The sequence below is a fragment of the Notolepis coatsorum genome (genome assembly GCF_963971535.1).
Source record: "Notolepis coatsorum genome assembly, chromosome: 20".
Classification (NCBI taxonomy): domain Eukaryota; kingdom Metazoa; phylum Chordata; class Actinopteri; order Aulopiformes; family Paralepididae; genus Notolepis; species Notolepis coatsorum.
The window spans coordinates 50,779,820-50,790,638 of NC_140184.1; the positions used below are offsets into that span (position 1 = coordinate 50,779,820).

A 10,819-nucleotide genomic window follows, 5' to 3' on the forward strand; every position below is an offset into this window, starting at 1 on the left:
ATAAAATATTATCCATGAATGACGAACACTGAATCACTCACAATGTCTTTGAGATAAACACAATAACAATGGATCTAAAGTCCACACACGCAAATAGCAGATCCAGTCCTATTCGTGAACTTTTTTGAGTCTGACAACAAGCATAAGTAAGCATACGTTTTAAATGAGGCGAAATACCACATAACCACAGTGAAACATAACACGTAACAAAATGTTTAAAGGGCAAATAAATAATCAAACCATCAATATTATCAAATTAAATAAATGGACGAGAAGTAAAATAATAAATATGCTACAAAATAAATAAGATTGATACACTACACAATTGCCCGCACATAGAAATTCACCGACCATTCTCATATCGTTGCATCTAAAATTCTTGCATAAAGTTATCGACGCCATAAAAACAACATTGTGCAAAGTGATAGCCACGACCACAGTTTGAATAGTGAGTTCTCACTGCAGTACAGCAGGTAGTTAGTTCCCATGTCGAATTGCAGCGGGACGCTCCTCGTCGAACGTGTCTTTTTAGTGCATAATAAACGCCCCGCTGCGTCAGATGCCATCAATCTGAAAGGAAACAGGAGAAACATGGGGTTTATTCCGACTGATTCTGGCTGCATGCATTGCATTACGATTCTGCTTGATGTTGAGAAATGATTATAACTTCTTTTTAAGTCAATTATTTTGAAACACACACACACAAAGAATAATGACAATACAGAATATGAAGTTTTTCATATAACCAGCATGGCAGCCACTGTGTATAATATACAGAAGGCAACATGTAAAGGGATTACTACACTGTATCAGATGATGGTCTATACATTGTTACGTTATGCTCCAGTTACCACTACAACTGTGTGTGTGTGTGTGTGTGTGTGTGTGTGTGTGTGCGTGCGTGCGTGCGTGTGTGTGTGTGTGTGTGCGTGTGTGTGTGTGTGTGTGTGTGTGTGTGCGTGTGTTCGTGTGCATGCCTGAGTGGAATGGTGGAATCAGTGAATTCACCCGTTTCCTCTGTGTCATTGTGGAGTGGCTCACCTGGTTCACCTCTTCAACAGCGGTCTGAACGCAGTGACCTTGTCATCTCGTAGACTCCCGCATGCCTCGCTGAGGTCAGGGGACTCTGCCTCCGCCTTCCCACTGGAGAATCCTGCAGGACACCCAAAACAAAACCAGCATCTGAGAATCTTTCAGGTCAGATTGGATGAAATACATGCCCGAATGCTGTATCACGTCGCAATCTGCTTGCTTTATTTCAAAAGACATTGTCACACGTTGTTTTTTTGACATTGGTTTATCTTGCAATGCTACATAGTGAAAACCTTTCTTTTTGCATTAGGTGTGTGATATAAATGAGTTATCCGTCTGTCAGTAGAATGACATGCACACGTCTTATATTAAAATGTAACAACATGTCCCATGTAGCTCCATATGAGAAACTTACAGGTTAGATAAAACAGATGCCATAGGCCGTATACCTTCAGTGGAATACTGACACGTGTCTGAAAGCGTGGGGTAGGAGGAACAGTGGAGCTGGAGGCCCTTGTGGCTGTAGCTGCTAGCGCCATAGACTTTAGAGTGCAAGGTGGGGCCCTCCTGGAAGGGGTTCTCTGCGTTTGTTACATTGCTAGGCTCCTGGAGGCCCCTGATGCTCCCACATTGTCCGGCAGGGGCCCCAGAGAGCCTGGCACTCTGGAGCTGGCAGTCCCCTCCAGCCATGCTGCCTGTCCTCAGCTCCGACCTGTGGTGGTGCGGGCTCAGGATCACGCCAGAGGCCGCGGTGCGCGCCAGAGACCAGATCCGTGGCTTGTCTGATGCCTCAAAGTGGGACAAGGACATGGTGCCCGTGGGGACAACGGTGTTGGAGGAGGATGGGGAGGGGGGCTTGGACACCACAGGATCCAGAAAGTGGGAGGGGAGAGCAGGGAGAGCAGCCACGCTCTTGACAGCACAAGGGAAGAGGTGGAGGCTATTGGCCCGGCTCAGGTGCACCTCAGAGCCGCAGTCTCTTTTTAGGGAGGGCCCGGACACTAAGGCCCTGCGGAGGTCTTGATCGTCTGGGGTCACCTTCTCACAGTCACTGCCCAGCTTGTCACAGTCCTCGTCCTCCATGTCCTCCAGGTCACTCAGACGCAACTCCTTCTCCTCCTTGCAATCACTGGAATCTGCACCAACACATCATAAAACGTGGGAGTATTAGATATAGCTATTTCTGTGTTGTGATTGAATATGAAGCTACAGTAGTTCTTATGTGCATTTTAAAAGTGAAAGGAACAAGGAATGAGCATTCTTTTTTCTCCTCCCAAAGGTTTAGACTGTGTTTTTAACATTCCCTGCAGCGTTCTCACATCGCCAGCCAGGTGAACAGATGGATGAGTACCTTTGGTGACACAGTCTTGGTCGTTCTTGTCCAGGTCATCCTTCCTGTCATCGCCGGCCTTATTCTTCGGAGACCAGGTCATCTTGTTCTCCTTCTTTAGTCTCCTCCTGGCGTTGGCGAACCAGGTGGACACTTGGGTGAGGGTCATCTTGGTGATGATGGCCAGCATGATCTTTTCCCCTTTGGTGGGGTAGGGGTTCTTGCGGTGCTCGTATAGCCATGTTTTCAGGGTGCTGGTGGTCTCGCGCGTGGCATTCTTCCTTCTGGCCGAGCTGTTGAAGTCGACAGTTCCATATCTGGTAACGTGCAAGCATGCACACACACACACACACACACACACACACACACACACACACACACACACACACACACACACACACACACACACACACACACACACACACACACACACACACACACACACACACACACACACACACACACACACACACACACACACACACACACACACACACACACACACACACACACACACACACACACACACACACACACACACACACATTAATTAGCCATTAGCTCCATTAGCAAAATACCTCGTAAACTACTCAGTCAGGAGTCATGTCAGTCCATGCAGTGTTTGAAATATATACAGCTCTGCTCCAAATATCAGTATGGGGTTACAGCATGACCTTTGTGCTCTGAAGGTGGCAGATTTTCCTTCAATGAAGTGATGCTTACAAGCAAGCATTATTTGTCCATGCATGGCGGGATGGTGTTGTAATACATCTTGGCAGGTTTGCTCAAGCTCAAAGGACAGAGTGGACAGAAATGAAAGCAGATCTTACCTGTCATATTGGTATTGACCCAGAGAATGGTCGTAAGGGTAGTATGCAGCAGATTGGGTGATGCCCGAGTGCAAAGTGCCCGTGCCATCCTTAATTTCATACTGCGGATTCTGTAAACGAGAAGGAAGTCATAATCACATCACTGTGTTTCAATAGATGCCTTCAAAATAACACATGGAGTTTCTCATTTTCACTTCTCAGCAGTCAAGCTGTTTAGAGCCTACACCTAATCATTTCTTTAAAAAAAAGAAAATACGAAATATAAAATCTTGATTAAATGTATTAACCTTAGCAAGCGAGTAAAAGTGCTACACTATTTGTGTAGCCTAAGCAATAACTTACTGTAAATCTAACTTGATTCCTCTAAAGGCATGTCAAGGCAAAGACAAATACAGCAAAAGAAAAAAAGAAAGACAGGAAAAAATCGTACAAAACAACAACAACAACAACAACAACAACAACAACAACAACAACAACAACAACAAAAACTGTGAGATTAATTGATCAGCAGCCAGTTTGATCGATCATGCAAAGCCTCGGGTGCATTATCAGATTCAAGTGTGCACCCACCAGCGTTGAGTAGATAGCGGTGGGGTCTGTGCTGTAAGGGAAGTAGTTGGCATAGTTCTGGCTGGCGGCTGCCGCGGCAGCGTAGGGTGAGCTGTACATCCCCAGCGCAGCGTTGAGCTCCGTCCGGGTGCTGCTCGCCAGGAGACGGTCCTCGTAGGACGGACAACAGAAGGCAGCGGTCTGGGAGCCGCTCGTCCCGTCAGACACCGACCTGGAAATCGAATCGCAGCAAGTCGTACTGGGGTTTGCCGACACGAAAAACTGCATGAAGAGAATTGCGGATAGACATGTCATTGGCGCCTGGTTTCGCATAATATCTTATCTGGATCTCTATATAACTCTAAAGTGATTGTAGGTGATAGGACATTCAGGTAAGACGAGAAGTAGCCGCGCGCAATCCGCGCGTAAAAGTCTAAAAAAAATCTGCTTAATTCCATTTCTCAGATTGAAAACCATGATTTATAGGGCAAATAACAGCATACTGTAATTTTGATTATTCAATGATATTCAAATATGTTTCAATTTCCAAATATAACTTTTTTATCTAATTTAACATCACGGAATAAGGAGAAAGTGATATGTGACCGAGATAAAAAGTTGAGTAATGACTTATAGCAACTTTTGTAATGAATTTAACTTCCTGAACTTCTGTCGCATGTGCAGCAATTCCACCCAACATGTGACAGAAATATGTATATGACGTATTTACAAAGTGCAAATTAATAATAATAATTTATTGTTAAGTCCTCCAAATTTCTCAAATTCTTTGTTTACTAAGTTTGACAATTGATTATATATATAGCGCGATTAAGCTTCACCTATAGCTGTAATAGGCGACATTCCTATTGTCATATCAGTTCATTCATAATTCAGTGTAATTGGACATGGGTGCATGTATATTGACAGATTTAGTTAGACAAAAGCCCCACACGTAAATAGTTGTCAATGCTCTGAAGGCAGTTACTCAATCAGTGGTGCGTTTTATTGCAGACGGAGGGTCTGAGTCATAATAATAAAACGAATCACAACACATTTGTGTGTACACAAAAGTTAAGAGAAATAAATTATTGCCGTCTTACCTGTGAAGTTGCATTGTAAGGGTATCCAAACTGGGAGAAAGACATAGCTCCTTCTTTTGTTACCATCAGCAATATTCTTCACCCTTGATCGATTGTAACCAATTCTACTTCAAATCCACCTCCTTACACACATTTCCACGCACGGCCTTTCGCTCAATAATAGATGACTGCAGTCATAGAAGGGAGAGTTGAGGCTGTTACTAGCTGCAGATAGTTTTATATGAATGAATAATCCCCCCAAGGAACCGATAAGAAATGAAATTAAGCGTCATTAAGTTTTTTTTTTGTTGTGTTAGCTGAAGAAGGCTTAAGGGATAACGTAAGACTTGCAAGATATGTACTCTGCTTGTGCTATTATTTGTGGCTCTATAGTTCTTTAGCATTCACCCATGCAAGGGTATCAACGTGACGTCATTGTAATCCCGGAACGACAGGGCAGCAAGGAGAGAATAATGTCTTTGCCAATCACATCCAATATAGCGCTTTCTTAAGGTGCACTGTACACACCGCCTGCCCCTCTCTGTGGAATACAATTCAGCACTAATTCACTGATTCACAGATTTCCACAAAGGCAGACATTGTATTGTGGTGGTGGCTCCGTTGAAATGGCTCATTTCAAGCCAAATTAAAAACATGTCATATTTCTTGGTATATGATCACTTTCATATTTATACATAGAGCCTATGGCCAATGAAATGTAATACTTTTTCAATTAAGCTGAATTGAAATCAATCATACTGATACAGTGTTTTGCTCACACAAGTATCCCTAAATCCTACCGGAAGTGTTTCCTATATGAATTGAAAATGGGGGACACTGATGTAAACAAGACAAACGTCTTTCTCTGGTCTGCGTCCTCTTAACAATTGTGTGTATTGAGCCGTACTGTATTGTACCCATTCTGCAATCTGTTAAATAAAGTTTTCATTCATTCATTCATTCATTCATTCATTCATTCATTCATTCATTCATTCATTCCCCGATTCCATATATTCCTGGTCTAAATATTAAAGCTGATTGAATGTGCGCATCTCAGAAATCCTACTTTGTACGACCCCTTTATACGCCTTTGGCTGCGCGGCCAAGAGGTCCAGCCCGGAGTTAATGACGACAGTGTTTCCATCTTTCTCTATTAGAGCGAAGGGGCATTCCACAAGGATAGGAGAGAAGGAGTTTGGCAGGTCAATAGACTTGAGTGATTGATGCGCGCCTAGAGACCTACGTGACCATTACACGTAATTCGTAATTGTATCAATTAACAAATGGATACATGCCCTTGTTTAACCAACGAGTAACAGAGTGAGAATGTGCCTTGGAGGTGAAAATCCTAAGAAAGGGAGAAAAAAGAAGACAGTGGGAGTTCCACCAGTCCTAATTAAATACCAGTGGATGGAGGCGACGAGAATTGCATTTTAATTGAATGATGCTCACTTGAAAGATGCATGGGATGACGCTGCCTTTCAGTGAATCAAATGCGAAATATTGTTTAGGCTTATTAGATCAGCAACTCGAGCATCACGGGTATCTCCCCCCCCCCCCCTCTCTCTCTCTCTCTCTCTCTCTCTCTCTCTCTCTCTCTCTCTCTCTCTCTCTCTCTCTCTCTCTCTCTCTCTCTCTCTCTCTCTCTCTCTCTCTCTCTCTCTCTCTCTCACGTATACTGTATGTGCAGGATAATGGTCTATTTTGTATCATTATTATTATTATTATTATTATTATTATTATTATTATTATTATTATTATTATTATTATTATTATTATTATTATTATTATTATTATTATTATTATTATTATTATTATTATTATTATTATTATTATTATTATAATATTATTATTATTATTATTATTATTATTATTATTATTATTATTATTATTATTAATTTATTTAGGCAATAACGGCGATGACGTCTCCCACAGAGGCAACGTGATCATCTTGACTCCATATGTCCCGGATTACAAGGTTTTGACTAAATTCTAATGTGTGTGTGTGTGTTTGTGTTTGTGTGTGTGTGTGTGTGTGTGTGTGTGTGTGTGTGTGTGTGTGTGTGTGTGTGTGTGTGTGTGTGTGTGTGTGTGTGTAGTGTGTGTGTGTACCGCCTCTTCACAATCACAATTGATCAAATTCGCGTTGACTCCCCAGAGACGAGTCTGCTATTACTGGCTTTCTCTTCGAGTGGCGCCAAAGAGCCGCGTGAAGAGACGGAATAATCTCCTCCTACACAGGGCTGCTTCTGTACGTCACTCACAGCCCTGCAAAACAGCCTTATAGCTGCACCAAATCCGGACATCCATGACCAAATTCGTTTGAAAAGAAAAAAAAATCGTCTAACTTCGCATTGGTGTGTGTGTGTGTACAGAGTAGATTCACAAATATCAAAAATGAAGCTTGTCTGAACATTTAACGAGTTATGCAGATATCAGAAAAGTAAATGCACTATATTTGTTCACCATCGTTTCCATGGACACATCATTAACAACCAAGGCTGCACAAGAAAAGAAAAAAGACTAAAACAATTTATTTATTCAACTTTTTTCAACAAATGTTCTGTTCTTATTTATAAAAGAGACACAAATATTGGTTATATATACTATATATATATACAAATAAATCTATACTATTATGTATTCAATATGTGAAGGAAAATATTATATGTAGCACGGTTAGTTTACTTTATCTTTGGACAGAAATGTTTTGACAGTGGAACTCTTCCAACTTGCTGCAGGAGTGTGATGATCTGTGCAGAGCTTCAGAAGGAGACCGGGTGAACTGTTGTCACAGTGGACTGCTGCTTTTATACGCCCGGTTATTACTTATTCACAGTATCTCCAGAGTTTGCAGGTGCTCAATGCCCTGACAGAATGCCCTATAAGGCAGTGGTGTAAGAAAGTATTTGTACTCAAGTACCTACTCTACTTAAGTACAGGTATGAGGTACTTGTACTTCCCTTGAGTATTTTCATTTCAACAAATGTTGTATTTGTTTTTTATTGTATATTTGTTTTACTCCACTAAATGTATTTGAATCCATCAGTTAGGTATAGTTACTTTGATGAAAAAAACTATTTTGCATAGACAACATGGCACAGGTTGATGATATACTTTCATATTTTGAAGCCTCACAACTTCAAGAGGACATAATCAGAGCAGCATAACTGGACCACATACCACTTTAACATGACTTTTAGAGGTCATATGGTTAGATAATTGAACTCTCCCAAGCATTGGAATACACAAACACCATGTAGAATGTGTACTTTTACTTTTGAGACGTAGGCCTACATACATTCAATATCATATACTTCTCTACTTTTACTTGAGTATAATTTTGAATGGAGGACTTTTACCTTTACCAGAGTACTATTTTATCTGAGTATTTCTACTTTTACTTAAGTAAAGGAACTGTATACTTATTCCCAGGGGCGTAGCTGGGGGGGGGGGGGGGGGGGCTTAGTATGATTCCAAGGGCCCAGCACTGGGGGGGGGGGGGGGGGGGGGGGGGACAAAAAAAAAGGAGTCGGTGTGCGTGTGCGTGTGTGTGTGTGTGTGTGTGGTGTGAGATATATATAGAGAGAGGGGGGGGGGCTTGGTAGACTATTGCACTGGTCCATTCATTGAAGATGAACGCAATGCGACATCCTTTACTATAGGCTCACCCACCAACAGTGCAGGTGCTGAACTGCTGATCCGAATGTATAGGTAAAAACCATATTATGCGTTTTCAATCAATAAATAAATGGCCAAACAATTTTTTCTCTCACGCGCTTTCGCATTCACTGGGGGCCTACAAATACATTCTTTCATGGGGCCCAGATTCTACAGCTACGCCCCTGCTTCTTCCACCACTGCAGCAGCAGTGAACATGTTGACTATCACACACCGAGGCCCTGCACTGTCATCTCGTCATACTGTTGCCAAATTCTATTTCTGAGCATATTAAAACATTTAGCATTCTCTCTCTCTATGCACTGAATAGGCTGCCTTCCTTTATTATGCATAATAAATGCATAATAAAATAAAATAAACAATATGAATCCTATTTAATTAGCCCAATAATGCAATTCAACACACTAATGATCACTACTAGCAAATGTCATATTTATATTTTACACTCGCCACTATTCATATAGAACAGTAATATCACACATAATCTAAGGGGGATCCATGGTTTTCATATCTGGGCCGTTATTGCATATAGGGACAAGTGCACACAGGGAAGGTGGAAACTGGATAAATGTAATTGCTTGCCTGTGGTCGATGCATTTCACAAGGGCATGCATGATGGCCCAAGTGCATATGGACAGACTCATACATAATGTATGGGAAGCAGTCAGTGTGGATCTCACTGAATCAAGCCCAAATGAACAGTAATTGTAATGACAAACTGACCAGCATGTCCATCTGTCTCTATTCGATCCAGGACAATCCAGGACAAGACAATCCTTTACAGTGTCCTCTCTCTGTCCCATCCAGGACAAGAGAAACCCTATAGTGTTCTCTCTCTGTCTGGATGAGACAACCATTTGCAGTGTCTTCTCTCTGTCCCATCCAGGACAACCATTTACAATGTTCTCTTTAGACAGTACACATCTTGCAAATCCCCCTCAGTAATTCACTCCTCATTCCTGCCACCTAAGGACTAATAGTGCTCTACTGTAGCTGAATGAATGAATGAAAACTTTTATTTAACAGATTGCAGAATGGGTACAATACAGTACGGCTCAATACATACAATTGTTAAGGGGATGCAGACCTGAGAAAGACGTTTGTCTTGTTTCCATCAGGAAGCTAATATTTGCTTTCTTTCTTACGTATATTCGCTGTGTTCCTTGTATACTTGGCTTTACCTGAATGATACAGGAGTATTTATATAGGTACATAATCAGGAAATACATGGTTTCTGTCCAGTATAAGCTGTTTTAATGCAGTAAGCCTATCATCCTGGAACATACACGTTGGGAACCTCTTCTTATGTAATTTTGTTTTTATGCATTAGGGGGAAAAAATGTATTACTTGAATTTAAAGTTGACATGGTTCGCTGTGTTGTAGGAACGTTTCATGACATTAAGGACCAATGGAACCCCATTCAAAACCTCAATGTGGAACTTCAAAAATACACAGGGGTTTTTCTTAATTCCAGAAAAGTCCACTCAACTGGAGATACAAGGTTCTCACCCGACAGAAGCGACATGAGGAAATCCTATATTTATAGTAAGATAGTTGAGGGAATCCCCCTCACTTTAAATCAATTGGGAGTTTTTCTGCCATAGGAATGAGGAGAAACCTCTTGGAGGAGAAAGTCTTCGTCCCACTGGTGCTCCTGGTCCTGTGATTGGATGCTCGTCTCTCCTATTAGACGTAGCCCGGTGGAAGACTAAGAACCTGCGTGGTAGAAAGGTTAAGTCAACACAACCACTCTGACTTAATGAAGCTCACAAAGCTATGCTGCTTCTTCATAAGATCGGGAGGGTTTGATGAAATGGTAATGAGGACAGACAGACAGAGAGAGAGGGGCGGAGGAAAGGGGGGAGGATGAGGCAGTCACCAACCTGGAGGTGTGCAATCTGATTAAAGCTAGATTGATATATCCCAATGAATCCACTGTGCATAATATGATCCTGAATTATTACACACACACACACACACACACACACACACACACACACACACACACACACACACACACACACACACACACACACACACACACACACACACACACACACACACACCACACACACACACACACACACACACACACACTCATTCGCTCGCTCACTCACTCAAACCGAGTGTTATTAGTACTACTAAATTATCCAAAATAGAAAGAGAGAGAGAGAAAAAAGTAATAAAAATTATAATGAGAGAGACTGAAGTGGAGTGGCCACCCCAGTGGCCAGTTTAAAACTCAAACAAATATCTCCAGGCCGCTGTATAATTTGAACACACAGACCATAGTCATTAAAGCTTTATCAACCAGAAG

General features: G+C 41.8%; 1 protein-coding gene across 1 annotated transcript; it reads right to left on the minus strand.

The window, feature by feature from the left end:
- Window positions 1-485: 485 nt before the first annotated feature.
- Window positions 486-4,907, minus strand: irx6a (iroquois homeobox 6a; the record flags this gene model as incomplete). Its single annotated transcript, XM_084337790.1, has 7 exons — window positions 486-570; window positions 1,042-1,153; window positions 1,482-2,168; window positions 2,384-2,679; window positions 3,193-3,302; window positions 3,763-4,023; window positions 4,842-4,907. The coding sequence occupies 6 exons, from the start codon at window positions 4,905-4,907 to the stop codon at window positions 1,047-1,049; spliced, it is 1,527 nt and encodes a 508-aa protein (XP_084193916.1). The 3' UTR covers window positions 486-570; window positions 1,042-1,046.
- Window positions 4,908-10,819: the final 5,912 nt, after the last annotated feature.